At 40.2% G+C, this 24,694-nt stretch overlaps 1 protein-coding gene across 31 annotated transcripts in view; it reads left to right on the top strand.

Moving 5' to 3' along the window:
- Positions 1-24,694, top strand: part of FARS2 (phenylalanyl-tRNA synthetase 2, mitochondrial) — a 467,039-nt gene that overhangs the window by 295,917 nt on the left and 146,428 nt on the right. For all 31 annotated transcript variants that reach the window (XR_011505236.1, XR_011505235.1, XM_070515671.1 and 28 more), the window contains one exon: positions 15,634-15,785. Coding sequence is in view for 29 of the 31 variants with exons in the window: in XM_070515671.1 (XP_070371772.1) it covers positions 15,634-15,785 (152 nt within the window). In the remaining 2 variants the exon portion in view is untranslated. The remainder of the gene's footprint in view (positions 1-15,633; positions 15,786-24,694) is intronic.

Below are 24,694 nucleotides of genomic sequence, written 5' to 3'. Positions count from 1 at the left end.
CCTTCTTTCCTACGTGAATCAGTCAGGGTCCAAGCAGGAAGCAGAAACCACAGCAGTTTTGTTTTGTTTTTTTTAAATACAGAGAATTTAAAGAAATGTTAGCCTTTGAGGAGCTAGCTAAAATGCCAAAAAGAGAACACAAATCTTCCGTGGATGGAACAACTATAGGAAGCAGCCACCCTGTCCAGGGCTGAGGAACAAAGAAGTTGGAGTTAATAAAACTGGAAAGCTTGGTTGCAGGGTCCCTCAATGCTAAGGTCAGGACCTCTGAAAAGGAGGAAGGGCAAGTGTCTCTGAAGTCAGAGGAGGGACGGGTGGGCCTTGGACCCACCTCTGAGGAGGCGCACCATCAGTTGTGCTGGGGTCTCTGGGGAAAGTCTGGAGACGCTGGTTCTGCAACTGTTAGAAAAACTGCAACATGGATTCAGCTGCTGCTGCTGGTCAAACTGATGTTGCTAGGGTTCAGCAACAGTATTGCTGGGAGCCCTGACAGGGACAGAAAGCCAGCAGGGAGGAGCCAGTCCCTTCTATGTCCCCCAGCCTGCAGCCTCTTTCCAGGGAGCCACTGGCAGAGCAAAAAAGTGGTTTGTAGAGCCCAGCCCAGCCTCACACAGCAGAGTGCAGGAAGGGGGTTTGGAACTGGGAGGCAGGAGCTTAGTCACTGGCGCCAGAGGTGAACTGCTTCTCTGGCCTAATAGGAGATCCAAAGGTCTTTCTCCCTTGTTGCTCTGAACTTTGAGCATCCTGTTCTTGTTTCCTCCTCTCCAGCTCGACGCTTGACCCTTCAGCTCTCCAGAACAAAAGTCTAAAGAGATCCCTCAGTATTTCCATGTTTCTAGTTTATAATCTCTTCATCCTTTCTGCCAAAAGGGATCTGTCCCTTAATTCTTTGATGGATGCACCTAAGGGGGAAATGATGTCTCAGCTCTACCTCCCAATCATTTGTTCTTTACAGTAGCTTTTCTCTTTTATGAGCATTTCTCAGATGGCCCTTCCCCCCATTTCCTGCTTCCCCGCCCCAAGAACCAGTTTGTCTGATACTACAGCCAGATCAAGGTTAGTAAAACCAGGAATCATCAAAAAGAGCTACAAGGCTTTCTAATTCAACTCCACTGTGTTTTTTCCAGTGTGCCAGGCACCTGCCCTTGATACACTTTTAATCAGGTAATGCAAAGAGATATGTAAACTCTTCCCAGATTACAGACCACAAGTATGAGTGCCACAGCAAGAGGAGGAAGCTGAATCAGCTGGATCGGAGTTCAGTCGTGGTTCAGCCATGTGTGAGCAAGAAGTAAAGCAGTAAGGCTTAGGTACTCACTGTGTGCTTTACACACACTGCCGCCTGTCCTCCTCCCAGCAATGTCCTTTTGCATATGGGGAACTGAGAGGTAAAGGAACTGCCCAAGGTCACAAAAACTAGTAAGTGGCAGAACTGAGTTGTATCAGCTGAGTGACCTCCCTCGTAGGCTTCGTTTGAAGATGAAGTGAGGTAACAGTGCCTGGCAGACGGTGAGCACTGTCTAAATGATAACCATTATGATGTTGTTAATCTGATTAACTGTTTTTTTTAAAGCTTACAAAACAAACAGAAAGGATACTTAATCATACTTTACCTTGCATGGTGTTTTGTAACTTATAAGGGTTTTTAATACATATTGTCCTATTTAATCTTGATAATAATTTGGTGAAGGAAGGATATCCTTCCTGTGTTACAGAGGAGGGACAGCCTGCTGAGGCTGAGGGACATGCTGCAGCTCAAACAGGAACAGACGGTCCTAAGAGACATAGGAAAGGCCACACAACTGTTGGGGGTTCTCCATATCCAGGGAGGCCTTTAGGAGGAGGAGCCCTTTGCTGGGTGTGGTGTCATTTACTGGATGAATCAGAGAGTTGGGAGCCACACGCACCTGTGTTCAGACTACACCTCTCCACTCACTCATCACCTGTGCACCCTTGAGCGCACTTTCTGCTCTTCTGTTTCCCCATCTATACAATCTGGACAACACTGTCTGCCTTATCCCACTGTGAGGATGGTTAAATGAAAGTGGAAAACCTTATGTCAGGCACAGGTAATCAGCATATATGATAGTTTTTGGAGGAAAGATGAAATCCCCAAAGTTAGCTTCATGGCTGATCCTGTGTAAGAAACATTCTGATTCATTTTGCATAAGGAAAGTGAATCATTAATGAGCTTAGAATATTACCTCTTGAGTGACAATTTTGCTTGCTCATAGCCTCAGGGACATTACATAAGGTTTATTTGATGGAACTCAGAAAAACTTGTTTTTCCAACTCCAAATAGTTAAAATTTTAAACTGGCAAGAAACCCAGGGTCATTTTGAGTAGCAGGAATTGTGATTTGAATGGAGGTGACACCCGAGACATCCTGGAAGTCAGGACTTGGACGTATTCACCAAGTGCCCCCGCCAGTTCTCTTCTGGCACATGAGAGGTGGGTGTGGTGTGGCTCTGGTAACCAGTGGAATCCAAAATTCGGTTGCACTTCGTCCTTTTAGTTTAAAATTCAGGAAGGACAGACTCCACTAATCTTTATCAAGTTCCCCCGCCTAACATAGTTAAACTCAGCATTTTTCAGATGTACTTGATAATGGCCCATGTTTTTCAAAGTACGCCTAGTGACATCCAGTGAGACAGTTCTGATCGGACAATAGTGTCTAGTGTGCTAAGCACCTTCTTTTGCAGATGAGGAAACCTGGGCTCAGAGAGCTGACCGTTTGTCCGCCATCAGAGAGAAGCAGAACTCTGGGACTGCTGCCTCTGTGCAGTGGCTGTCCTATGATGGCAGCATCTTCTCCAGAAAGTAATCAGTCACCACTTTTCTCTCCCTGTCAAGTTTGGCTTTTGACCAGACAGATGGCCAAAAACTTCTTAATTAGCACTCCATGTTTTATTATTTTAATGAAGTTACCTTACTGAGACTTTGACCCAATGGGTGGAAAGTGTGTTTTTCTCTGGGAAGGAGAAGGTAATCTAATGACCCCATTCAGGCTTTTAGCTGTATTTACAAAGATGGCTGCATCTGCTCCCACGCCACAAGGGAGTCTTCCCTCTGCTCCAGTGCTCGGAGCACATTTTGCACGCACCTCTTCTGGAGGTCTCCTTCCCCTCTAGTCTGTGAGCTCTTTGGTGGCAGGGATGGTGTCTGAGTAGCCATAACAGCCAGCACAGGCAAGACATATAGTAGGTACCTGGTCAATGCTAGTTCTCTTATTCTTGGCTCTGATTACAAATAAATCCTTCTGCTAGCTGTCACTCCAGCCAGGAGAGCAGGCTTTCTCTCTCGAACCCTGTATTCATAGTCCTCTTACTCTTAACGAATGCATCACATCTTGCCCTCTGTGAACTTTGTTGGACTCGTGTGGATTTGGTGCAAAAGAAAATAATGCCTCGCATTTCTCCTTAACATGGGGAAGTTGAACTTATTTTGTTTGTTGAAATAGTATCTAATATTAACAGCTAGAATTTTATTTTAAGTCTAGAAAAAACAATTTCTTTTTAAAATGTGAATGCATAAACTATGGCAAATATTTTCCTCCATTACATAATTTCTCTAGGCATTAATATCCTTTTTCTTTCAATTATATTTTGATCTAACATTTGATATTTGGAAAATAATATGTCTTAAGTTATGAAGTATAATAATACAGTAGATACCCATGAAGCCGCTACCTAACTCTGATGAATATCACCTGCGCCTTGCATGTCATGTATTTTCCTCCCCATTCCATCCCCCTTCCTCCTCTCTCCTTGCCCAGAGCAGCTATGATGTGCTCTCTTAAAAATTTAGGTAGTCACAACTTTTTGTTCCCTACCTGTCTCTACCCTATGGCTGAGAGTTGATATTGGACTGTTTTCCAGGAAAACCAAATCACTAAATGTTTTCAGAACTAATTAGCCTAACTCACCTCCCCTGGGCATTTCTGTCACCAACAGGATGGAGAGCAAATCTTTAGACACAGACAGAGGGTGGGTGTCTTGTCCACTGGGTCTGTTACTGAGAAGCAACTGAAACAGTTTTAATTCTTTGGTATCATGGGTCTCAGGAAGAAATATTAAAGCAAGTAGTATCAAGGGATCTGGCCTAAAAGGATCAGCAGAAAGGGGTATGAGGGAAGAGGGTGGGGTGAGGAAGAAGGGAAGAGGGTCAAATCCAGGAAGTCTGCTCTGTAAAGGGCCTTCTGTCTGTGAGAGTCTAAAGTTCAATCATAACTCCAATTTTGAACAAGACATTAGAAATCTGATATCTTAAGTTCTTCAGGTTAATTTTTGTTTTGCTTATTTTCCTCTGTACGTTGGAATAATCAGAAGGCCAGCTCTGTATAAACTCAGGAAAGTTCAAGCTACTTTCCTTAGCGGGCCCTCAGTTTTCCCTAACAGAATGAGGGACTTGTAGAGACTGAGAGGACATAAAATGAAAGAGAAACTGAGAGCCAGCTCATGGAGTTGCTGCTTTAAGCAGGTACCATTGTGAGGTTAAATTTGGGGTTGGGGGTTAACAGACCTAGTTTTCCCTCATGTATGTTCTCACTAGGGCCTCCATTCACTTTCCTGAGGGGTATGGAAGAGAAATATCTGTCTCCCAGTAAACGTGATTAGCTGGGAAAAATTAAAATCATACAGCTATATCTAACCTCACTTAAAATATGGTGATTGCATACAGACAAGACATTTAATGGAACATTTAAACAATTGGGCAAAACTTCTACAAATATTTTACCTCTGAGAGGAAAAATTAGAGCAGAGAAGTAATGTTGGCTCTAGAAAGGCTAAATTATTTAACCTGAGATAGTGAATTTAAGAGATGAAGTCTTTGCTAAGTTCTGGAGATAAAGAGACTAAATAGAAACAGAAGTTCTCCATTTCTAGAACCCTTATTTCTTTGATCAATAAGTTTATTCATTTATTGTTTTTATAACAACTTTATTGAGATATAGTTCACATACTATACAACTCACTCATTTGAATTATGTGATTCAGTGGTCTTTAGCATATTCATAGAGAGGTACAAACATCTCCACAATCATTTTAGAACATTTTAATCACCCCAAAAATATTCTTTTATTTTTAGTACTTGTATTCTGTATAAAATACTCCGCTAATGCTCTAAGGTAGTGGTCTGGGCTGCAGCCCCCACCTCCTCTGCAATTCCTTCTTTAACCAGAGGCACATGCAATATTTTATTTGAACAAAGGTTTCTGAGGCTTACTCTTTTCTTTTGTTTCTTAAGTTAATAACCCTTATATTTGTGCAGGGCCCTGAAACCCTCCTTGGGATCCTAAGGTCCCACAGAGCTGTCTGTGGAGCCGCGTGCCGAGGTGGAGCGCCCCCTCCCCCCTGCTTACCTGAGCTAGCAGGTGCATCTGTGTTTTTCAAATGCATGTGATATGTTTTTGAATAAAGAGTTCTAGAGCTTTACAGCACATTTGAGAGGATTCAAAAAGATCTGAAATTCTGTTCCTGCTCTTAAGGAGTTCAGTAGGTAATTCAGGGGACCGTGGTGTAGAAACATGGAAATTTAATTCAATACGAGCGTGCCAAAATGATTGTTCCACATGATTTCATTATGAAAGTTCTTTATTTTCTGTGAATCTTCAAGTAGAACTGAAATTCTATCAAATTTTAAGAAGAAATATGAGAAACTTCCTTGAAGTTTAGAAGAATGCTGAGAACTTGGTGGGTCTCGTGGTTTCTTGGTGAAGAAACAGAACAAAAGTTGCCTGAGTAGGAACTGTGCCTACCTCTGACCAACACAGTCTGCTCTTGGCACTCAGTGAAATTAAGTAGGAATAAAAACAAAATACTGGAACAAAGTGAGAAAATCTGTAAACATCAAGGCAGCATGGAATCATGAGTTAGAACAACCTGAATTTGTAAAGTACCAAAACTGCTAGCCAAATTTGATAAGCAGTTTTTTATTACAAAATGAATAGATTGAATTAAAGTGAGGGCTAGCAAACATCTAAATGTAAAGCAAAGTAATTGATAGTGCATGCTATTTTTATAGGTAAAACTGATTTAAAGTTAATTTAGGTAAGAACACAATCACATGGACTGTAAACAGACTGGAAGTGCTTATAAATCAAGATAATTAATCTGAAAGCTAAATGAGTCATTTGAAAAGGAAATGTCATGGAAGGCACCATAGGGATAAACGTTAGATTTGATCTTATTTGCATAGTTATTAATTAGGCTGAGTAGACTACTTCTGGAAACTGTACCAGAAACTGAGCCATTTCCTATACAGCCCTTAGTTTTAATGGGAGGCCTTAGAGCATAGAGCACAACCTGGCCCTGCATTGCTCTTGGCTCTGTCACTTACTGGCTTTGACCTTGGGCAAATTAGCTAAGGGCTGTAAGCCACAGCTTCCTCGTGGACACACTGGGGATAGCAGTAGTGGCCATCTCACAGGATCTCGCCGTCATTAACGAGATGATGCATATAAATTGCCTAGCACAGTCCCTGGCATGCAGTCAGCACCCCATGAATGGTAACTGTTAATAATATAATCACGGTAAAAACCAAGAGGACGTGTGTTCCTATCTAGAAAGAGAAGCAGTGCCCTGAAGAGCTGCAGAGTAATCCTTTGCCTAAACTTGGCCATGGTTAAAAGCTGACTGAAAGTCACCTTAACAAGTTCAGAACTCTGGGGAGAACTTACTGAGGAAGCAGACCTTTCCCTGTTAGAGTGACTGTCAGATTAATTTCTAAACCAAAAAAAAAAAGGAAAGAAATCTTAGTAGCCTTGCCTCAAGAGAAGAAGACAGAGATTGACTTAATAATGATTGACCAGTACAGAAAACCTGCATTATGGGGACACTAGTATGTTATCCTGCCTCAGTATTGCTAAAAACAGAAGAGAGTTTAAGGTAAGAGGAGTATTTTGATGTAGAAACAAACTTCAATGGAATAAAAGTACTATTATACTGTATTGTGTTACCAACTGACAGTATAAGACTGTCTTCCTTGAGATTATTTACGAACAGATACAGGTGGCTGAAGAATTTTGATTTTATCGTGGAATGGTCTGAAAGGAGCCTTTGAGAATTTTAACCTTTGTATTTTAAATACGAGGTTGGGGGCTGATGGTGAACCTAGAGCAAGGGGCCAGTTAGGATGGAAGAGTATTAAACCAGAATCTCACTTTTTAGCCTCCCTCCATCACTTTGGTAAGCTTATGATTTATAACTGGGTCATGGACAACTATCAAAATTGTGTATCTTTTGAACTGTCAAGTCAATGTTTTGGCTAGAAAACTAGTAAGCATGTGCTTTATGAATGTTATTTCATGTCATCTTCACTGCAGTTTGCTGAACTAGGCACTTCTCCATTTTGTAGATGAAGAAACTGTGAAGTAAGTTTTCCTCAGGCAGGTGAATTCACCAGGCAAGGCCAAGGCCTCACTGATTTGGCTGGTGAAGGTGCAGTGAGCCACCTTTAGATTTCAGCTGTTGCTTACATAGCCTGTAGAAGGAAAGTAGCCAAAGGCGCCAGCTTCCCATGGTCCTTCTACCGCTCACCAAAAAAGAACGACACTGAAACAAAAAGGGCTATACTGGTTTCCCAGAGCTGCCAGAACAAGGTACTGAGTGGCTTAAACAACAGAAGTCTATTGTCTCACAGCCATGGAGCCTGGAAGTCCAAGATCTAGGTACCAGCAGTGTTGGTTCCTTCTGAGGGGTATGAGGAAGAATCTGTTCCAGGCCTCTGCCCCAGCTTCTGGTGGTTTGCTGGCAATCTTTGGCATTCCTTATCTTATAAAAGCATCACCCCAATCTCTGGCTTCATCCTCACATGACGTTCTCCCTGTGTGTATGTCTCTGTGCCCAAGTTTCCCCTTTTTTTAAGGATACCAGTCATATTGGATTAGGGCCCACCCTAATGACCTCATTTTAATTTGATTACCTCTCTAAAGACACTTTCTCCAAGAAAGGTTACATTCTGAGTTAATGGGACTTAGGACTCCAACATATCTTTTTGAGGGGACACAATTTAATCTGTAATGGAGTGGATGATTACAACGCAAGCTGTGAAAAACCCCATTGCTGAGGAGTCAGTTCTAGACTGCAGCTAAGAGGCTTTATATCCCACAACTCTGTTCTGAGGAGGGCAAGTCAGGAAGCCTCACACCTCTTCAGAATCTGAGAGGTGGTGAGAAACTGCCTCGTGACAGCCTCCCAGAGGAGATTAGGAGGTAAGTGGGAGGTGGCCTTGTAGCAGCTCCTCACAGCCCTCCCATCCTCTCCAGGAGAATCACAAGGCATCCTGCCAAGATGCAGGTGAGCTCTGGTTCAAATCTTTGCCTGCGTGGGCTCTGTAGATACATGAAAGTTTGCCAGGGCACCATGGTGGAGCCATTCCTCTATGTCATATAGCCATAAAATAGGGACTCAAATTCCAGTGCAGATCTGCCTCACACTAAGTGTATGTTCCTTGATGCTTGCTATCCCCCTAGACACACCAAATCTTTTGTCAACTGGTTGCTGACATTTTGTTGATGTCTAGGAGTCACAAGTCAGTTTCCCCCAGAAAGCAGACTCTAAAACAGAGATTAGCGTACCGGAAGCTTATTATCAGATGCTGTCAGAATCAGCACCTGCAGATGGCCAGTGGAGGAAGCAGGATTGGGAGGGAGAAGCTGGACTTGTATGCATTTACAACAAAGGCCTCAGCTGACCCGCAGGCAGCTCTAAATGAGGGTAGCCTTTCAGCATTGTCCCAAGGTGCAGTAAGGGGTTTCTTAGTCCAGCCCATAAAAAGCAGACTTTTTTATTTATATAAATATGACTGCATTTCCAGTAGCTACCACAAGACAAACAATGATGCCTACATGTATGGTTTTATTATCATAAAATATACATTTTTTGTCTATATGCAAATATACATACATACATGTATATATCATATGTTAGTAAAGAATGACTTGGGAATCTTTTACTCAGTGCAATAATCTCATTTATCTGTATTTGAACTCATCACACAATTTTGAATATGGTTCAAAGATGGGGTCCTTATTCTGACTCCTTGGATGACTTTTATTGGGTTTGTGAATCCCAGAAGTTCTGTGCAAAAATGTGTGTTTTTGAAAATATGTACTTTTCTGGAATAAGGATTTGAATCTTTCATCATGTTCTTAGAGAGGTCCATGTCCCCTCCCCCACAAAATTAAGAAGGATTGTGTAAGGAAGTATAGAAAGTCAAGTTGATGTTGCTTTGTAAGCTGCTCTTTCCCCACTCCACATACACAGCAGCAATAGATAAAAATCTAAAAAGAGCATATAAAAAGTGAGAACCATGCCTTCCTCTCCTCCTCCTAAAAAAGATATATCTATAGACAAAGTAAACACAAGGCAGAGAGTGAGACTGAAGACACTGTGGGCTCAGATTCATAAACAGGGAGGGGAAACCAATGGTTTAGCTCTGGTGGAGTGTCAGGACTCAAAGAGCTCTGCATAATATGTTGGACTAGAGCATACACTCTGCTAGAAAATATGGGCAGGTGGTGGTTGTCCTCCCTCACTCTAGAGGGGAGGCAGTAATCACTGCTGCAAATTGCTGCCTGCTGTGACCTCTAACTTATATGAAGCTTTGATCCAAGGAAAAGAGCAGGACAGAGACATGGCCTCTTTATCAGGAAATGAGATGACACCTCTATTGCATCATCAGCAATATAACCATTGGGCAGGAACCCAGACACCATGCCAACTTGATTCTGAGCTAGGAGTACAAGTAGAAGAACTGCAAAAACCTCTAACCAAGGAGGCGGGTGATTAGGCAGAGAGCATTAGCAGTTCTCTCCCATACAAGATGGGCCTGCACGCACACATTCCAAAGCACCTGAAGAACTCTGACCTTACAGCATCAGCCAATCAAATCAACAGTCAGAACCTGAATTCAGGGACCGGCACTATGGCCAAGTGGTTAAGTTCATGTGCTTTGCTTCCTGCGGCCCAGGGTTTCACTGGTTCAGATCCTGGGCACGGACATGGCACCACTCGTCAGGCCACGTTGAGGCAGCATCCCAAGTGCCACAACTAGAAGGACCTACAACTAAAAATACACAACTATGTGCTGGGGGGATTTGGGGAGAAAAAAGCAGGAAAAAAAGAAAAGAAAAGATTGGCAACAGTTGTTAGCTCAGGTGCCAATCTTTAAAAAAAAAAAAAGAAGAATCTGAATTCACTGGAGATTACAGTAAAATCAAAAAGCGTTCTTTGAACAAAAGAAGCCTAACATCCTCAAAGAGATCAATGGAGGAATAGTAGCCATAAAAACAAAAACAAGAAGAACAGGAGAGTCTGAATAAGGGGCAAAAACAGGCAGAAATGAAGTGTAAGTAGATATGGAAAAAAACAATTAGAAATATCAGAAATGAGTAATGGATTCATCAAAATGAAAGAGAAAAATCAGACAATACTAGACACAGTTGAAGGGAGAATTAGTAAGTAGGAAGCTATTACTGGAGAATTCATCCAGAATACAGCATAAATACATAAAGATAAAAAAAACCTGAAATTGATCAGTTAAGAGAAATGGAATATAGATTAAAAGTGCCACAGTAGATATTATTACAGTTCCAGAGGAGAATGAAAGGAATGGCAGAGAAGTAGTGGCTGGAATTTTTCCAGATAAGAACAAGACATGAACCCTCTGGATGAAAGCACACTCTGAGTACTGAGCAGAATAAATAAAGATAATGCAGGCCTGGCCTAATCAGAATCAAACTGCAGAGCCTTGGGTCTAAAGATAAAACTTCAAAACTGCCAGGAAGAAAAGACAGACTTCCTATGAAGAAATAGCACTACTGACAGTAGACTTCTCATCATTACTAATAGATACAGAAAAACGTTTTCAAAGTGCTGAGGGGAGACTCTATAAACCTACAGCTTTGCACCCTGCCAAATTATGTAAGTGTGAGGAGTTTCAGACATGTAAATACTGAGAGCCTTTGCCTCCCAAATACTTTCAATGAAAAAAACTATTAAAGGATATTCATCTGCAAGAACAAAAGTGAGAAAGAAGACTGTCAGGAACTGTGAAAGACCTAGGATTTTACCCTACCTGCAAGTTAACAAGGAAGCCTGCCACAGATTCTCGGCTGCTGGCAGAATGACACGAGATTCCTGGGTCAGAGACAAAAGACTTTATTACCCATGGCACAGAGGCAGCATAAGTTTCCTGTTCACATTGCTTCTCCTAACCTCCCAAATCCCATAGGGGTAATGTGGAGCAGCTCAGGTGGATGCTGCTCACACGCTGGGCCTAGAGCACAGTGAAAAGCTGAAGTTTAGGAACCCTCCAGTCTTTTGTTGGTTGGTTTGTGTTTGTTTGCTTGCTTGTTTTCCTGCCAATCTTTTAAAGAGGTTGTTAGCAAACCTGCCCCATCTTTGCCCCTGAGGAAGATGTTATCTTTATTATCCTGGTGAAGAAACAAATCTCCTCTCCTCACCCAAGGGAAAGACTACCTCTGTCTTCCAAGGTTGTTTGTTATACAAGTGGTTACAAGTGTCTGGAAGTTCCATGGAGAATTGTCTCCCAACAAAGAGGTGGAATGCAAAAAATAAATATAGAATTAAAAAACAATTTTTTTACTTCAGTTGTGTTGCTTTAAATAACTTGTTATTTTGTGTGTGCTTTTTAAAAAATAAAAACTCTAATAGTTGGGAAGAGGAGCTGTTAAAAAAGTTTTTTTAAGTTCCTATCTCATTTGGGAGCTGAATAGAGACCCTAAATAAATTTAGGCTTTAGAACAATTTATTAAAGGATATTTACATGTATGTGTGTGTGTGTGCGCATGTGTGTGTTAAAGAATAGAAATGCAATTTACAGTTTTTTTAACTGAAGAGATAAAAATATTAGAATATTTTAAAAAATTGATCAAGCCAGTAGAAGGCAGGAAGGAGAAAATTTATGGAAAGATAAAGCTTATGGCATATATCTAAAGAGGTATTTAGAGGAACATTTATAACCTTAAATGCTTTTGTTTAAAAGTAAGAAAGCCTCAAAATACATGAGTTATTCTTTCACCTAAATAAGCTGGAGAAAGAGCAGAATAAAGCCAACTAAACAAGAAGAAAGATGATAAAGAGAAGAGCAGGAATTAACTGGAGTTAGGGAGAAATGCACCCACTTTTCTCTGTCTCCTGTTAAGTGACTGGACTCTGGTACTTCAACTTTCTCACCTGCAAATTGGTGACTCAGGTCTGAAGGGACAGTGAGCCTTTAAAGGAGAAAGAGAGGGGTGGGAGTAGAGTAAAACTTAGTAAACAAAGCTATTTCAAAGAAAAGAAAAAGAGAAGGATAACAACATCTTTGAAAACCAAATTCATGTAGCCCAGATGATGGGCAGGATTGTCCTTTTGGGAACCATAATTATTATTTTTAAAAATCCAAACTCTCCTGGAAAACTTGGGAAGTTTCACACAGACTCCATCATATGGTCAGTTCAACAAGAGTTCAACAAGCGTTTATTATCCAGGCGCTGTGCTGCTGCTGCTGCTGCTGGGCTAACTGATGCTGGATGAATCAGACATGAGTGCGGCCTGGAGGACAAAAAGGCAGAGAAGTGAACCTCAGGGGGCCACTTAATACCATGAGGGGACTTGCATTGAGGTCAGGGAAGCGCATAACTCCGTGATTGCCCTGCTCCCAAACCCAACGGGGAAGAAAACAGTTCTTGGTTTGGAAGTGTCAATAATTGGCAGAAATAGGAGGTTTTAAAAAGGGCAAACTATATGGGGCTGGCCCCGTGGCCTAGTGGTTAAGTTTGCGCACTCCGCTGCAGGCGGCCCAGTGTTTCGTTAGTTCGAATCCTGGGCGCGGACATGGCACTGCTCATCAGACCACGCTGAGGCGGCGTCCCACATGCCACAACTAGAAGAACCCACAACGAAGAATACACAACTATGTACCGGGGGGCTTTGAGGAGAAAAAGGAAAAAATTAAATCTTTAAAAAAAAAAAAAAAGGGCAAACTATGAAAAACGTTGATAAATCCCTAGGATTAACCTAACCTGATAAATAAGGGTATTATTCCAAGATCATTAGAGGTAGCCACAGTGCAATAAATGTAAGAATAATGTAGGGAACAAAAAAAAAATTTTTTCCTTTTACCCTTATAAGTATCTGCTGGTGCTCTGTAACCAAAGACAAATAAGAGAAAAACAAGTTTATTAATATGTGCTTCACACATGTAACACATAGGAGTACCCAGAGATGGGTAATTCAGAGGTTTGGTTAGATCTTGGGCTTATGTATCAGTTTGGCAAAAAACCAAAACTTTTTAGAGAAGTGATAAGACAAAGGAAAATGACGAGTTTCTAGGAGTAGCGAATTGTGGAAAAGCGAATATATAGGAAACTAATGGAAGATATGAACTAGTTAGTAAAGATTTTTATGTAGATTCCTCTGATGCCATCTCTGAGCTGATAAGGGTCTTGAGTTGTCTCCATTGATTAACTTCTGTCCTTCCTAGTAGAGAGGGGAGGTGGGACACCTTTGCAAATTTGTGTCCTGTTCTTAGGCAAATCAGAGGAGAGGCAAGAGCTTTTCTTATATTAGCTTCTTCTCAATTGCCTTCAGCTCAAAATAACCCTTATACCAAAGTAGCATATTTTGGAAGGTAGCATATTTTACTATCCTCTAATAAGAAGAGAGTGTTAAAAGATGTTTAGCATCAATCTGCATGAAGGGACTAAAGTATAAGTTGGGGCTGATCTTCCTGTGGTGTGCCACCTGCCTTTACCCCAACCCAACCAACACCTCTAGTATGCAAAGGTCACTCAGTGCATTTGCTGCACAAATCAAGGTTGAACCGTAACTCCTTTGCATCGTAAAGATAAAGTTGAAATCCCTTTTTTACCCTTCTTAAATACTTTTCCCTCCTTTCCCAGAGGCAGTGATTGTTCCAAAGTCCTGTATAGCCTTCCCACATTTGTTTTAATACAACTTATGCATATATATTAATGCTATACCTGATTTTAAACTTCCTATAAATATCGTACTGAGCACATCTTATTACAACTTACTTTTTAAAAAAACTCAACATCATGTTTTTTAATTTTAGCCATAGTGATATATGTATCTCCAGTTTGTTCACTTAACTCTTGTATATTGTGTGTATAATATAACAATATATATGAAATAGTAACTGTATGAGGGTGGTACTAATAATATTTCCATTTTTCACATGAGAAAATTGAAAGCAGATGAAGCAGTTTGTCCAAGCCATATAGCTAATAAGAGAGATTCAAATTTAGGATCACAAATGTTTGCCTATTCCATTCCAATTCATTTAGTTCACAGCTTTTTCTTGTTTATTGCCTTAGTTAGGATTTATAATGTAATGGGGCAAGGAAGGGTGAGAGTGGGTGTCCTTATCTTACTCTAGACTTTATTTGGAATGCTCCTAAAAATTTTCTTTAACATCAAATATGATGTTTGCTACAGGTTTTCATTAATTACCTTGTTAAGGAGGTTGCCTTCTATATTTTTTTTAATAATGAATAAATATTACATTTATCAGGTGCTTTTGTTCTTTGTATCAATAAAGTTTTCAGGAACCGTGGTGTTTTGTTGAGAGCCCCTGGATAGCGGCTTTGTTAGTTCATTTGAAATGTGTGTCCTAAACCGAGGCATTTGTTTGACGACTTTATTGATATTTCAATTTGAACAATCATTTATGTTTGAATATTTGGTTCTTCAGAGGTTTTGCCATTTGAAAAATGTTACGCTTTTTCTGATCAATGATTCAAAAAAGGGTTGATAGTGATATCAGACTTGGTGTAAATCAATTTATAAATTTTCCCTTCTAACGAAATTATGGCTTTAGCAAATATTCCCTTCAGATTTCATAGTTATAAAATGAAACATTTTTTATTGTGGCAGTAACTTATAGACCAAAGCATGTATATATATATAATATATATATAATTGTGATGTACATATGTATACACCATGTAAACAAATGTAGTAACTTCTGAAAGTATCTAATTTTAAATGTCTGTCCAATATAATGATGAACTAATGAGCTCTAATAAACTGGAAAAAGTGGAATAAACTGGGGAAATGGCTACATTTGTGTGTATCACATCTTTAGAGGCGCACTTTGAAAAATAACTTCCTAAATGACTACTTATCAGCCCAGTCCTTTATTTAATTATTAGAAATACTAACATAATAACATTACTAATTGAAATATCAATTTTGACAAGGCTTTACTTATTTCTGTATTAAAATGGCTTCCTGAAAGTGTCACAAGAAGTTAATGAATCACTTGTTAATTAAATTTGAACTTTTCTCCTCTACTACTCAAATGGAAAAAACTGAAATATGATATATTCAAATTGCTTTATACTAAATTGAACATTAATGATGATGTAAATATAATATATGGTAATGTTATGCATGAATGTGAGAAGAATCTGTAACATTTATAATAGAATTTGCTAATTTTGAATATTGACTTATCTTTTAAGTTCATTTTGTTCTTAAAAATTCAAGTGCTGAAATAATATTTTACCAGCATTTTCTAATTAACCAAGTGTAACTTTCATGAATTTAAGCATTCTCATCCAACTAACAAATCCATCTATCTTTTCTTCTCTTGTTTTGTTAGCATCTTAGCAAATATCCTGCTGTGATAAATGACATCTCATTCTGGTTGCCCTCTGAGAATTACTCAGAAAACGATTTCTATGACTTAGTCCGAACAATTGGAGGAGACCTGGTGGAAAAAGTTGATCTCATAGACAAGTTTGAACATCCAAAGTAAGTAAAAATCTTTCTGATTTTATCCTTTTTTGTCTCTATGTGGTAAATAGCATATGGAGACATATAATAATATTTTGCTGAAATCCAATGCATATGAGACAAAATGTCTTCTGAATTTATAGTGAATGTATAGCTTATCAGAAACACCTTTTATATCAGTCCTTTCTGAAAATCTTTCTAAAATGCATTTTTAATCTCTCCTGCCTTAGTAAAGAAAATATATGAAACAGAATGTTTTAAAGATCTTGTTGTTTTCTGGTATTGTTTTTGAAAGTGATTTCTTACCATATCCCATCCCAGGAACAGAGGAGATGAGGCAGAAAGAGGAGTTTGTGGAGAAAAAGCTGTTTTGTTAGTCTCTTTGTGAATGTTTCTTGAGTACTTACCACAGGCCAAAACCTGTATTAGGTTCTGGGATAAAGTTTGGTGACTTTATCAGGATTCATCTTAGTGTTGACCTGTTCTCCTGGTGTGTCTGTGTGTCTATAGTTGTCTCTATAATCAGATTTGAGTCTGCTTTGGTTTTAGGAAAGTTTTGTGGAATTATATCTTTAAGGCTTTGTTCTGATCTGTTGTGTTCTGTTGCATTCTTCAGAGATTTCACTTATACATGAATAGACTCTCTTTTGTCTGACTTCTCTACCTATTAATTTCTCTCTAATGTTTTCAAACCCTTTATTTCCACTTCGTTTTGAATACTTTCCTCATTGTTATCTCTTCTGTCCCTTACTCTGTTTTCTGTGGTCTCTCCTTCCTTGCACACATTCCATTTCCATTTTCAGTAACTTTGTTTTTCACCCCTTTCTGAGTTCTGCAAGCTCACCTTTCAGGTCCTCCTGTTTTTTTTGCCATCTCTCTCTATTTCAGCTGTGTGATTTTTCTTCATAGAGAAATTTATTCACTTTGTTTTTAGAATTTATTGTAAAATATTTCTCCAGAAATTTCACATGATCCAATGGCAGCGTTTTTCTATGACTTCTCTGTAAGTAAGTTTTCTTGCCATTTTCCATATTTTTTTCCTATTTTTTGATTGATGTAGGTGTGGTCTGCATATGGTTACTTTTTTGTCACTCATATTTGAATGCATTGGGTCTTCTAAACCAGCTATTTGCACAAGATTGAGGTGTAAGGCTGAGGGTTGACATGGCAAGGAGGTGCTAGGGTGCTCATTCAGGCTAGTTGTTTTCAAATCACAAGGCTTTCTTTTTCTCCAATGCCAAGAAACCAACTCTTTCTTTAAATATGGCTCACTTATTTCTTTGATTGTTTCTGTAGGTCTGCCTCCCACCCAAAATCTCACCTTGTTACAGATAGAAGGTTTACCTTTGTTTACCCAGTTTCATCACTTTCTGGTGAAATAGACCTTGCACATGAGATTGTAACCCTCAGCTCCGAGAAATGTATTTTCGCTGGTGTTTTCTGAGATATGCCACTCTGTGTGTTTCTTCTCTTCACTTCTCCCCTTTGTCTTCTACTTTATTTTGGTTGCTTTTTGGCAGCCTTTAAGTATATTTTGGAGCTTGCAGATGATATCTGTTTCCTAGCTTTACAGAAAATAGAATGTATGGGGTTGCTTGAGTCTCTGACACAATGGAGTACCCTTCAGCCCTGGACTTTGATGTGAGAGAGAAATTTCCAGGAGTTTACATGTTGATACGGAAGGTCTGGTTATTTACTTTTGAAGAGGAGGAAAAATATGAGGAAAAGATTGTTGGCTAAGTATTAACTGATATGCCAAGGGCATGACTTGTCATTTTTTTCCCATTCTTATTTAATATGCAGAAAACCATCTGGAATCAAGGATTCAGAATCCATTCTTAATTTTTTATTTCTCAAGCTCTTTCTTCTTGATGTTGCCTTAGCTCCACCTCTACTTCCCATATCACCAATGTTAAAAGGAAGATGAGGAGCCCTTTTTGGTTGGAGATTGTCAGAACCTAAAGGTTACAGAGCACTGTTATTGCCCTGGATGTGGGGTAGCTGTGGTTTTGGGGAGGGGTTAATATTGAGTCTTGGTGACTTGTAATGAACAGGGTAAATGCAGAATGAGCATGTAGTTGGAGAGTTGCAGTGGGAGTGGGATAGCGTCAGGGTCCTGTGGACCCAGAGACAGAAAAGGCAAGCAGACAGTTCACTAAAAAGGAAAATCACTGCACTGTATGGAAGTACTCTGTTAACACAGGTCTACGCACACAACCCCATACCTACTGGTAAAAGGAGAATTTGTCCACTCCTTCTGAAGGAGGCAGCACTTTTGCCTGGAAATTTGAAAACAAACAACCAACGAAAAACTAGTTCTCACTGGCACTGATATTACCGTCTCTTAAATAAATGTTAAACAAATATCTGTCATTTTGGAGCTATGCCAAATGATTAGACTGCGCAGAGTGTGCACCTATCTTAGTAAGAGACTTGGTGATTGGAGTGAGGTTCCTGTGGCAGAGATTGCTACTTATCTTTCAATATCCAACCCCCATTTGAAAAATAACACAAGGTTGACTTTTTAATCCAAGCAACTTGCCAGCCAACTAAAAGTCTACACTTCTGAGCCTCCACTACAGCTAGGTGTATCTATGTGGCCAAGTTTAGCCAATGATTTGTAATTAGAAGTGGTTAGTGATATTTCCAGAAGTTTCCTTAAAAGATGGGTTGAGGCTATTCTTTTTCTTTCTGCTATTTGGATGTGAATGTAATGGCTGGTACTTTGGCAACCATTTTGGACCATGGTATGATCTTGGCAATGGAAGCTGTGTAGAGTACAGCCTGGGTGCTGACACTAGAGTGTCAATTCAGCCCTGGACTTTTCTTTGAGAGAGAAGTATCTTGTTTAAGCCACTATTTTTCAGTTCTTAATTACTAACAACCAAAGTAAACCTTGATCTTAAAGTCCTAAGGAAAAGGACATACTTGAGGAAAAGGATACATTATTTAGTAATGGCAGCTCACTTTGTAATGAGTCTCAGGAAATATCTCGGGCAGGGGGTAACAAACTTTTTCTGTTAAGGGCCAGGTAGTAAATATTTTTTACTTTGTGGGCCATACAATCTATGTCATCTACTCAACTTTGCCATTGCAAAAGCAGCATAGACAAGATAAAATCAAGTGAGCATGGCTGTGTTCCAGTAAAGCTTTAAGCATAAAAACAGATGGTGGGCTAGATTCAGCCCATAGTTTACTGACCCCTGACATAAAGGAGGTAGACACATGTAATTTTTAAATGACCTCTCCCACACACAGATTCTAAAGTGCTCCCCTAGGAGGTCATTCTTCCTTGAGCACCCTGCACCCTCCCGTGTTCCTCCCACTAAGAGTCCCTGACTTGGGTGGTGGCAAATGAAGGCTCACCTGACCTTTCACTCATCAATGCATACCTTGACCTCAAGATTTATTTTATTCTATCAACACATAAATTAAATATTGCCAGATAGTCCAAAAGAGCTCTTTGCCTTTCTTTGCCTAACATCAAAAACTGAGAATTGCTAGTACTGAGTGAAAGACAAAGGCCCTCTCTGCAATAAGCAGGTAGTTGAACAAATTAGGTGTTATTATTTTTTTAACAAGAATAGATCCCACAATGTTTCAGGGAGACATAAACTGCTTAATGTGAGCCTAATTTCATAATGTTAGACAAATGGGCAAATTTTTTCTTGATTACAAATAAGAGTCTGTGCCCTGAAGGAGGAATGATGTTCAGATTAGAAGAAGATGACATTTTGTTTCAGTTTGTCATTCAGAACCTTCTCCCAGAGCATCTTTGCCACTTAATTTATAAGCCACTAAATGTGCATAAGAGTTCTTGTAGTTCCAAATTTCATGTAACAAAAAATATAGCAATGCTTCCCTCTGGAGAGGAGAGCTGGGGTCACCGTATGTGCTTTGATACCTTTGGAATATTGTACTATATCCATGTCCTGAAAAATGAGAAAACTTAAGAAAACAAATTATATTTGTCAACATACTAACCTGGATATCTCTTGTTCGACACATTTATGAATATGTTGATTATTTTAGTCTCTGAGTCTATGCAACTTAAGGAGTTATGGTGTATAGTGTTTATTTTCTGCTATAACACAATTGCTCAAAATATTTCTTAGCCTGGGGTTAGGAGAAAGAGCAAAGAAGAGCAAAAGGAAACTTAACTGTTGTGTTCAACTGCTATCACTTCATTCGGGAATGCTGGCCAATTATATTTGAATTGTGGAGATGGCCTATAAAGGAAAGCAAATAGGACAGATTTAGTTTGTGCATAAGGCAGAACTTTTTGAAAGTTAGAATTAGGGAATTTAAAAGAAGTGTTTGATTTGAGTACAAGAAAGGGGTGGTAGTGAAAAATGTCCCAGGTGCCTGCAGCAGCGGCTGCCTGGAGATGTTCCCGAACCGCTTCTGCTCATAGACTTACACCTTGCTCCTGGGGCTGCTGCTTGCTTTGCCACGTCCTATTCATACCGTCATGGACACAATTTCCCAAATCCATCAACTGTGAGTCAGGGTGTGGTTGGGGCTAAGATGCTAGAGGTGAGCAGGCTGAACTAATGGACGCCAAAGGTGAGTCTCAGCTCTCCTCAGTCCTACTTGATGTCCCTAATGCTTATGTTCTTTGTGACCGACCACTTGCAGTTTTTAAAAAATTGGCATAAGTAGTATACTGGAACATTTGTCATCATTTTTAACAGAATTCTGAAAAGGGACGTCACCACAAGAGGCACCTTCTCAGTATAGCTGGCCTCACTTCTGAGAGGGTGTGAGTCATGGACATTACCTGTTTATAACTCTTTATGGTATAGTGGGCACAACTGTAGATGAAGCAGTTCAAGTGACTTCTCCTTCCTTCTTCCCCTCCTCCAGTCTTTCCGCCTCTTCTTTCTTTTTTTGGTGTGTTTATTTGTTTTTGCTTTGTCAAATTACACCCAATAAAAATGCCAACACATAAAACTTTGAAAATAAAAAAGGTGGAGATGCACCCATCATCTCAACCTTCTAACACAAATTTAACATTTTTACATTTTCCCAGTCTTGACTTTTCCATACATGTACATCACATGACATAAACCCTTGAATACGGAAAGGTAGTATATGCTTTGTATTATCACCCCCATGGTCTAGGGCAGGGTTTTCAACCTCTGCACTAGTGATATTTTGGGCCAGATAATTCTTTGTTGTGGGGGCTGTCCTGTGCATTGTAAGATGTTTAGCAGTACCTCTGGCCTCTATTCACTAGATATCAGTAGCACACACCCAATCCTACCCCTCTTATAATGATCAGAAGTGCCACTTGACAGGCAAAATTGCCCCCATTTGAGAATGACTGGAATATCATTTAGTGGAGAATGTCTTATTTCTTATGAAAAATATTTCTTAAAATTGTGCTTATGTGTCTTATGACCAGTGGGGAGAAGGGCTAGAAGGACCTCACAAGAGGGAGGTGTTCTAGTGAGGGTTCTTGTGGTTCCAAGGAAGACACTTGATGCAACATGGGAAAAGCTGGACAAACCAACTAGGCTTCAGAAAGAGCAGAAACTAAGGCGGGTCTGACCTTTCTCTGCCTCCATTGCTCTTCTTGGATCTGTCTACCAATTTCTAGTTCTCTATTCCATTTTATTTTCTCACACACACTCTGTCTCACCTCCATGGTCTAGGGCAGGGTTTTCAACCTGGAGGACCAGCTGGTGGACAGGCTCCACTTGAGTTAGATGCCTGCCCTTGGTCTAATTAGCTACATGGGTCAAGTGGACAGGCCTCTAACCTTGTTTTACAAGTCAGTAGGTTTACTCTTTATACAGATCTTTCTTTGTTTCCTCTTTAACCTGAACTCGGTAGCTTATGACTCAGGCACTACCATTTTTAGACTTCCTTGAACTTCATGCAAAACGCGTGTCATAGATACATTTGCCAACTGATTCTTGAGTTCCTGTGTTATGGGAAACATTGGGCTAATTGGGCCCACAAAGATGTTGAGGCAAGATCCTAGTTTTTATGGAGCCAAATAACACAGGAAGTAAATTGGAAATAAAAAGCATAAGGTGACAATAAGGTTGGTTAAGCCTAATAAATGGCCTGCACAGTTTCTTGTACACATTGATGCTCAGTAAACTTTTGTTGAATTCAAATGAGAGGCACATATCTAGGGCAATAGATTCAGAGGAAAGTGGCCATTGTTCTGGGAAGATTTACCAAGGAGACAGGATAGCAAGCTCTGTATGTTTGTCTCCCTTCTATAAACCTTGTTAATGAGATGTACACAATCCTGATTCTAATTAATGTGAGTAAGTACTCTAAAGAGAAACCTTCAGCTTCTGTAGGAAGAACTCTGGATTGTTAGGTTCTTTTGTTGCCAGGACAGATTCACTCATGGTGGCCCCTTTAAGACAAAGGGGATTTATTTAAGGATACACCTGAATCAGAATTGGAGCGCTGTTCAGAACCAAGGCAGATCTGAGGGCCAGATAACTTTGCATGTGGTTGCTTCTGGTTCTGTCCCTCTCCTTGCTCCTCCCGACCAGTGTCTATATCCTCCACCCTCCTGCTCCCTCCTGCTCAGTACTTACACACACATTAACATCTCCACCTTTTTCTGCATTGCCAAACTCTTTTCTGACCAGTTCTCTCCATTGTCCCAGTACAGATTCTGGAAGGAGCTAACCTAATTGACTGAGTAAACTGCCATCACCCCTTTAGGGCAGAACCCTGTGTACCAGGCTGCCACGTAGGGTTCTGGTTAGTCTGTGGATGTACCACTGTTGGGTAAAGAGCCCATTGTTGATCTAGTTAGAGACCACTAGTAAAATGGCCCAGCCAGCTTTCCAGAACAAGAAGCCACAGGCTGAGCATTTTCAACTGAAAGGGATCACTGAACATTTTTTCAGAACAGACACCCAACTACTTCCTTCCTTTTCCCTCATCCCCCACCAGTCTATTCTATCTATAGAACTCTATGTAACTGCTCCAAATTGTTGACTCATTCATATCTTTCAGTTTCTATTTGCATTTAAACTTTTCTAGGCTATTCTACTTGGTGGAAACTCCTTAGGGCACTATGGCCAAGTGGCTCTTTTCCATCTTCCAGCAACATTTATATTAGTGGAAGGGGGCCCACTATGTGATGCTTGGTAGATAGTTAATTGATCCTTCTTCATTCCTTAGAGGATCTTTTATTGAATGACTGGAAGTAGTTTATGACATAAAAAGTAGAGGCAATGTTGTCCAATGAAAAGAGCTCAGAATTCAGAGTCAGAAGCTATGAGTTGAGTCTTGACTTTCCACATCTTAGATGTCTGATACTGGAACTCTCTGAGCCTCAGTTTCCTTATCTACCAACTGATAATACTAATCTCATCCTTAATTGGTAGCTGCAAAAGTTAGATGAGCCAGTATATGTGAAATGTTTCAAAAACTGCACAGAGTTTTTTTTTTTTTTTAATGTTAGCTATTAGAGTAAAAACCAGTAACTTTTACAATCAACTTATCTTGTTTATTAAAATAAAGAATAATTTCAGTATAGCTAGGAGTCTTGGATTTGGCAGCCAAATGCAGACTAGGAAGTTCTGGTAATAAAGGGAAGCAGAATGAGACTATATAAAACTGTCATTCTGAAATGATGCATGTTCTTATTGCAACTTAAGGAGTAAATTTTTAATCAGAAAAAATAAAAATGCTTTGTAAAGTGGCATAGATGCTGGTTGGCAGAGCTATGTAGTCAATATGTCTGTTCCCTGGGTTGTATGTGGGAAAATACTATGGACAATGGCAGGTGGGATGACATCTCTGGTTTGCATATCACTCCCTGGTCTTGTTTCTTTTGTCAGAGCCAAATAAGTGCAGTTATCTGAACTTAAAGATTGGCCAGCAATGAAAAGCCAGCTACAGCTAATCTTGGGAGAGCTTATCAGAAGTTGTGTCCCCTTGAAATTGACAGCATATAGTACCAAGGAGATGGCTAAAGGCAGCTAGGCCTGCTCTAGATCTTGCCTGGTTTCTTTCCCTTTCTTCATTTATTTCAGTGCTGGTGGCGTGAATATAAGCACTTTTATTGTTGTGGTTCAGACACCCCAGAAAGCAATTCTAAGAAAACTATTTTTAGTCTAGATATTTGTTTTTCCCTACCTTCCTTCCCTTCCCTCCTTTCCAAAGCCTTTTTAAAGCAGTCCATAAGGGTTGCATTTCGTCACTGTCACATAGCAGCCCCGTTTGCCACCAGCGTTAGACAAATTAAAACACAATTAGTTCAGTCCCCGAACACCTTGTTCTGCCTCGTCCCCCAGCACGTCACCATTTGCTGAAGGATTCTTTGGGATTACCTTCAGAGCTGACCTGGCAGGGCCCCAGGAGTAGTGTGTCTGCACAGAGCAGGAGGAAGGAAGAAAAGTACTTGACAAGAGCCAGACAAGGAGAGAGGCCAGGCGCCTAATGAGCTGGATCTTTAGGGACCTGCTGCATTACAGGACAGCTTTGCGAAAATTAACCATGCAGCCACTCTTTCCTCTTTAACTTTCAATTAGCAGTTTTTGGGCGGTTCTTTGGATATTATCTGCACTTGGCATCCCGTGTACCTTTTTGTAGTGTGGAGATTGAATGCTCTTTCCAAGATGCAAGGTAAGAGTAACTCACATTCCTTGATGTTTCCCTGTCCCACCTCCAGCTGTACTGATCAGGGTAAAGAAAGTTAAAATGCACACCAAGTGCAACCTGTGAGGGGAAATGTCACAGAACTGCTAGAAGAATGGGATGGGGAGGGGCAGGCCCACCCCATGATTTTGGGCAATTATGAGTAAGGCTCTAAATCATTTTGGGTCTTTAGATTTGTTATCCCAATTCACAAGGTCACTTCTTTCCACTGGCTACCACCCAGATTTGATGCCCAGAGCCAGCAATGGGAGTCTGCTCTCCCCCTGCCCACTCCCCACTGTCTG

This window comes from Equus asinus, chromosome 8 (genome assembly GCF_041296235.1).
Source record: "Equus asinus isolate D_3611 breed Donkey chromosome 8, EquAss-T2T_v2, whole genome shotgun sequence".
NCBI classification, from domain to species: Eukaryota; Metazoa; Chordata; class Mammalia; order Perissodactyla; family Equidae; genus Equus; species Equus asinus.
The sequence above is the reverse complement of the archived record's forward strand: the minus strand, read 5'-3'. Positions and strand labels throughout refer to the sequence as shown.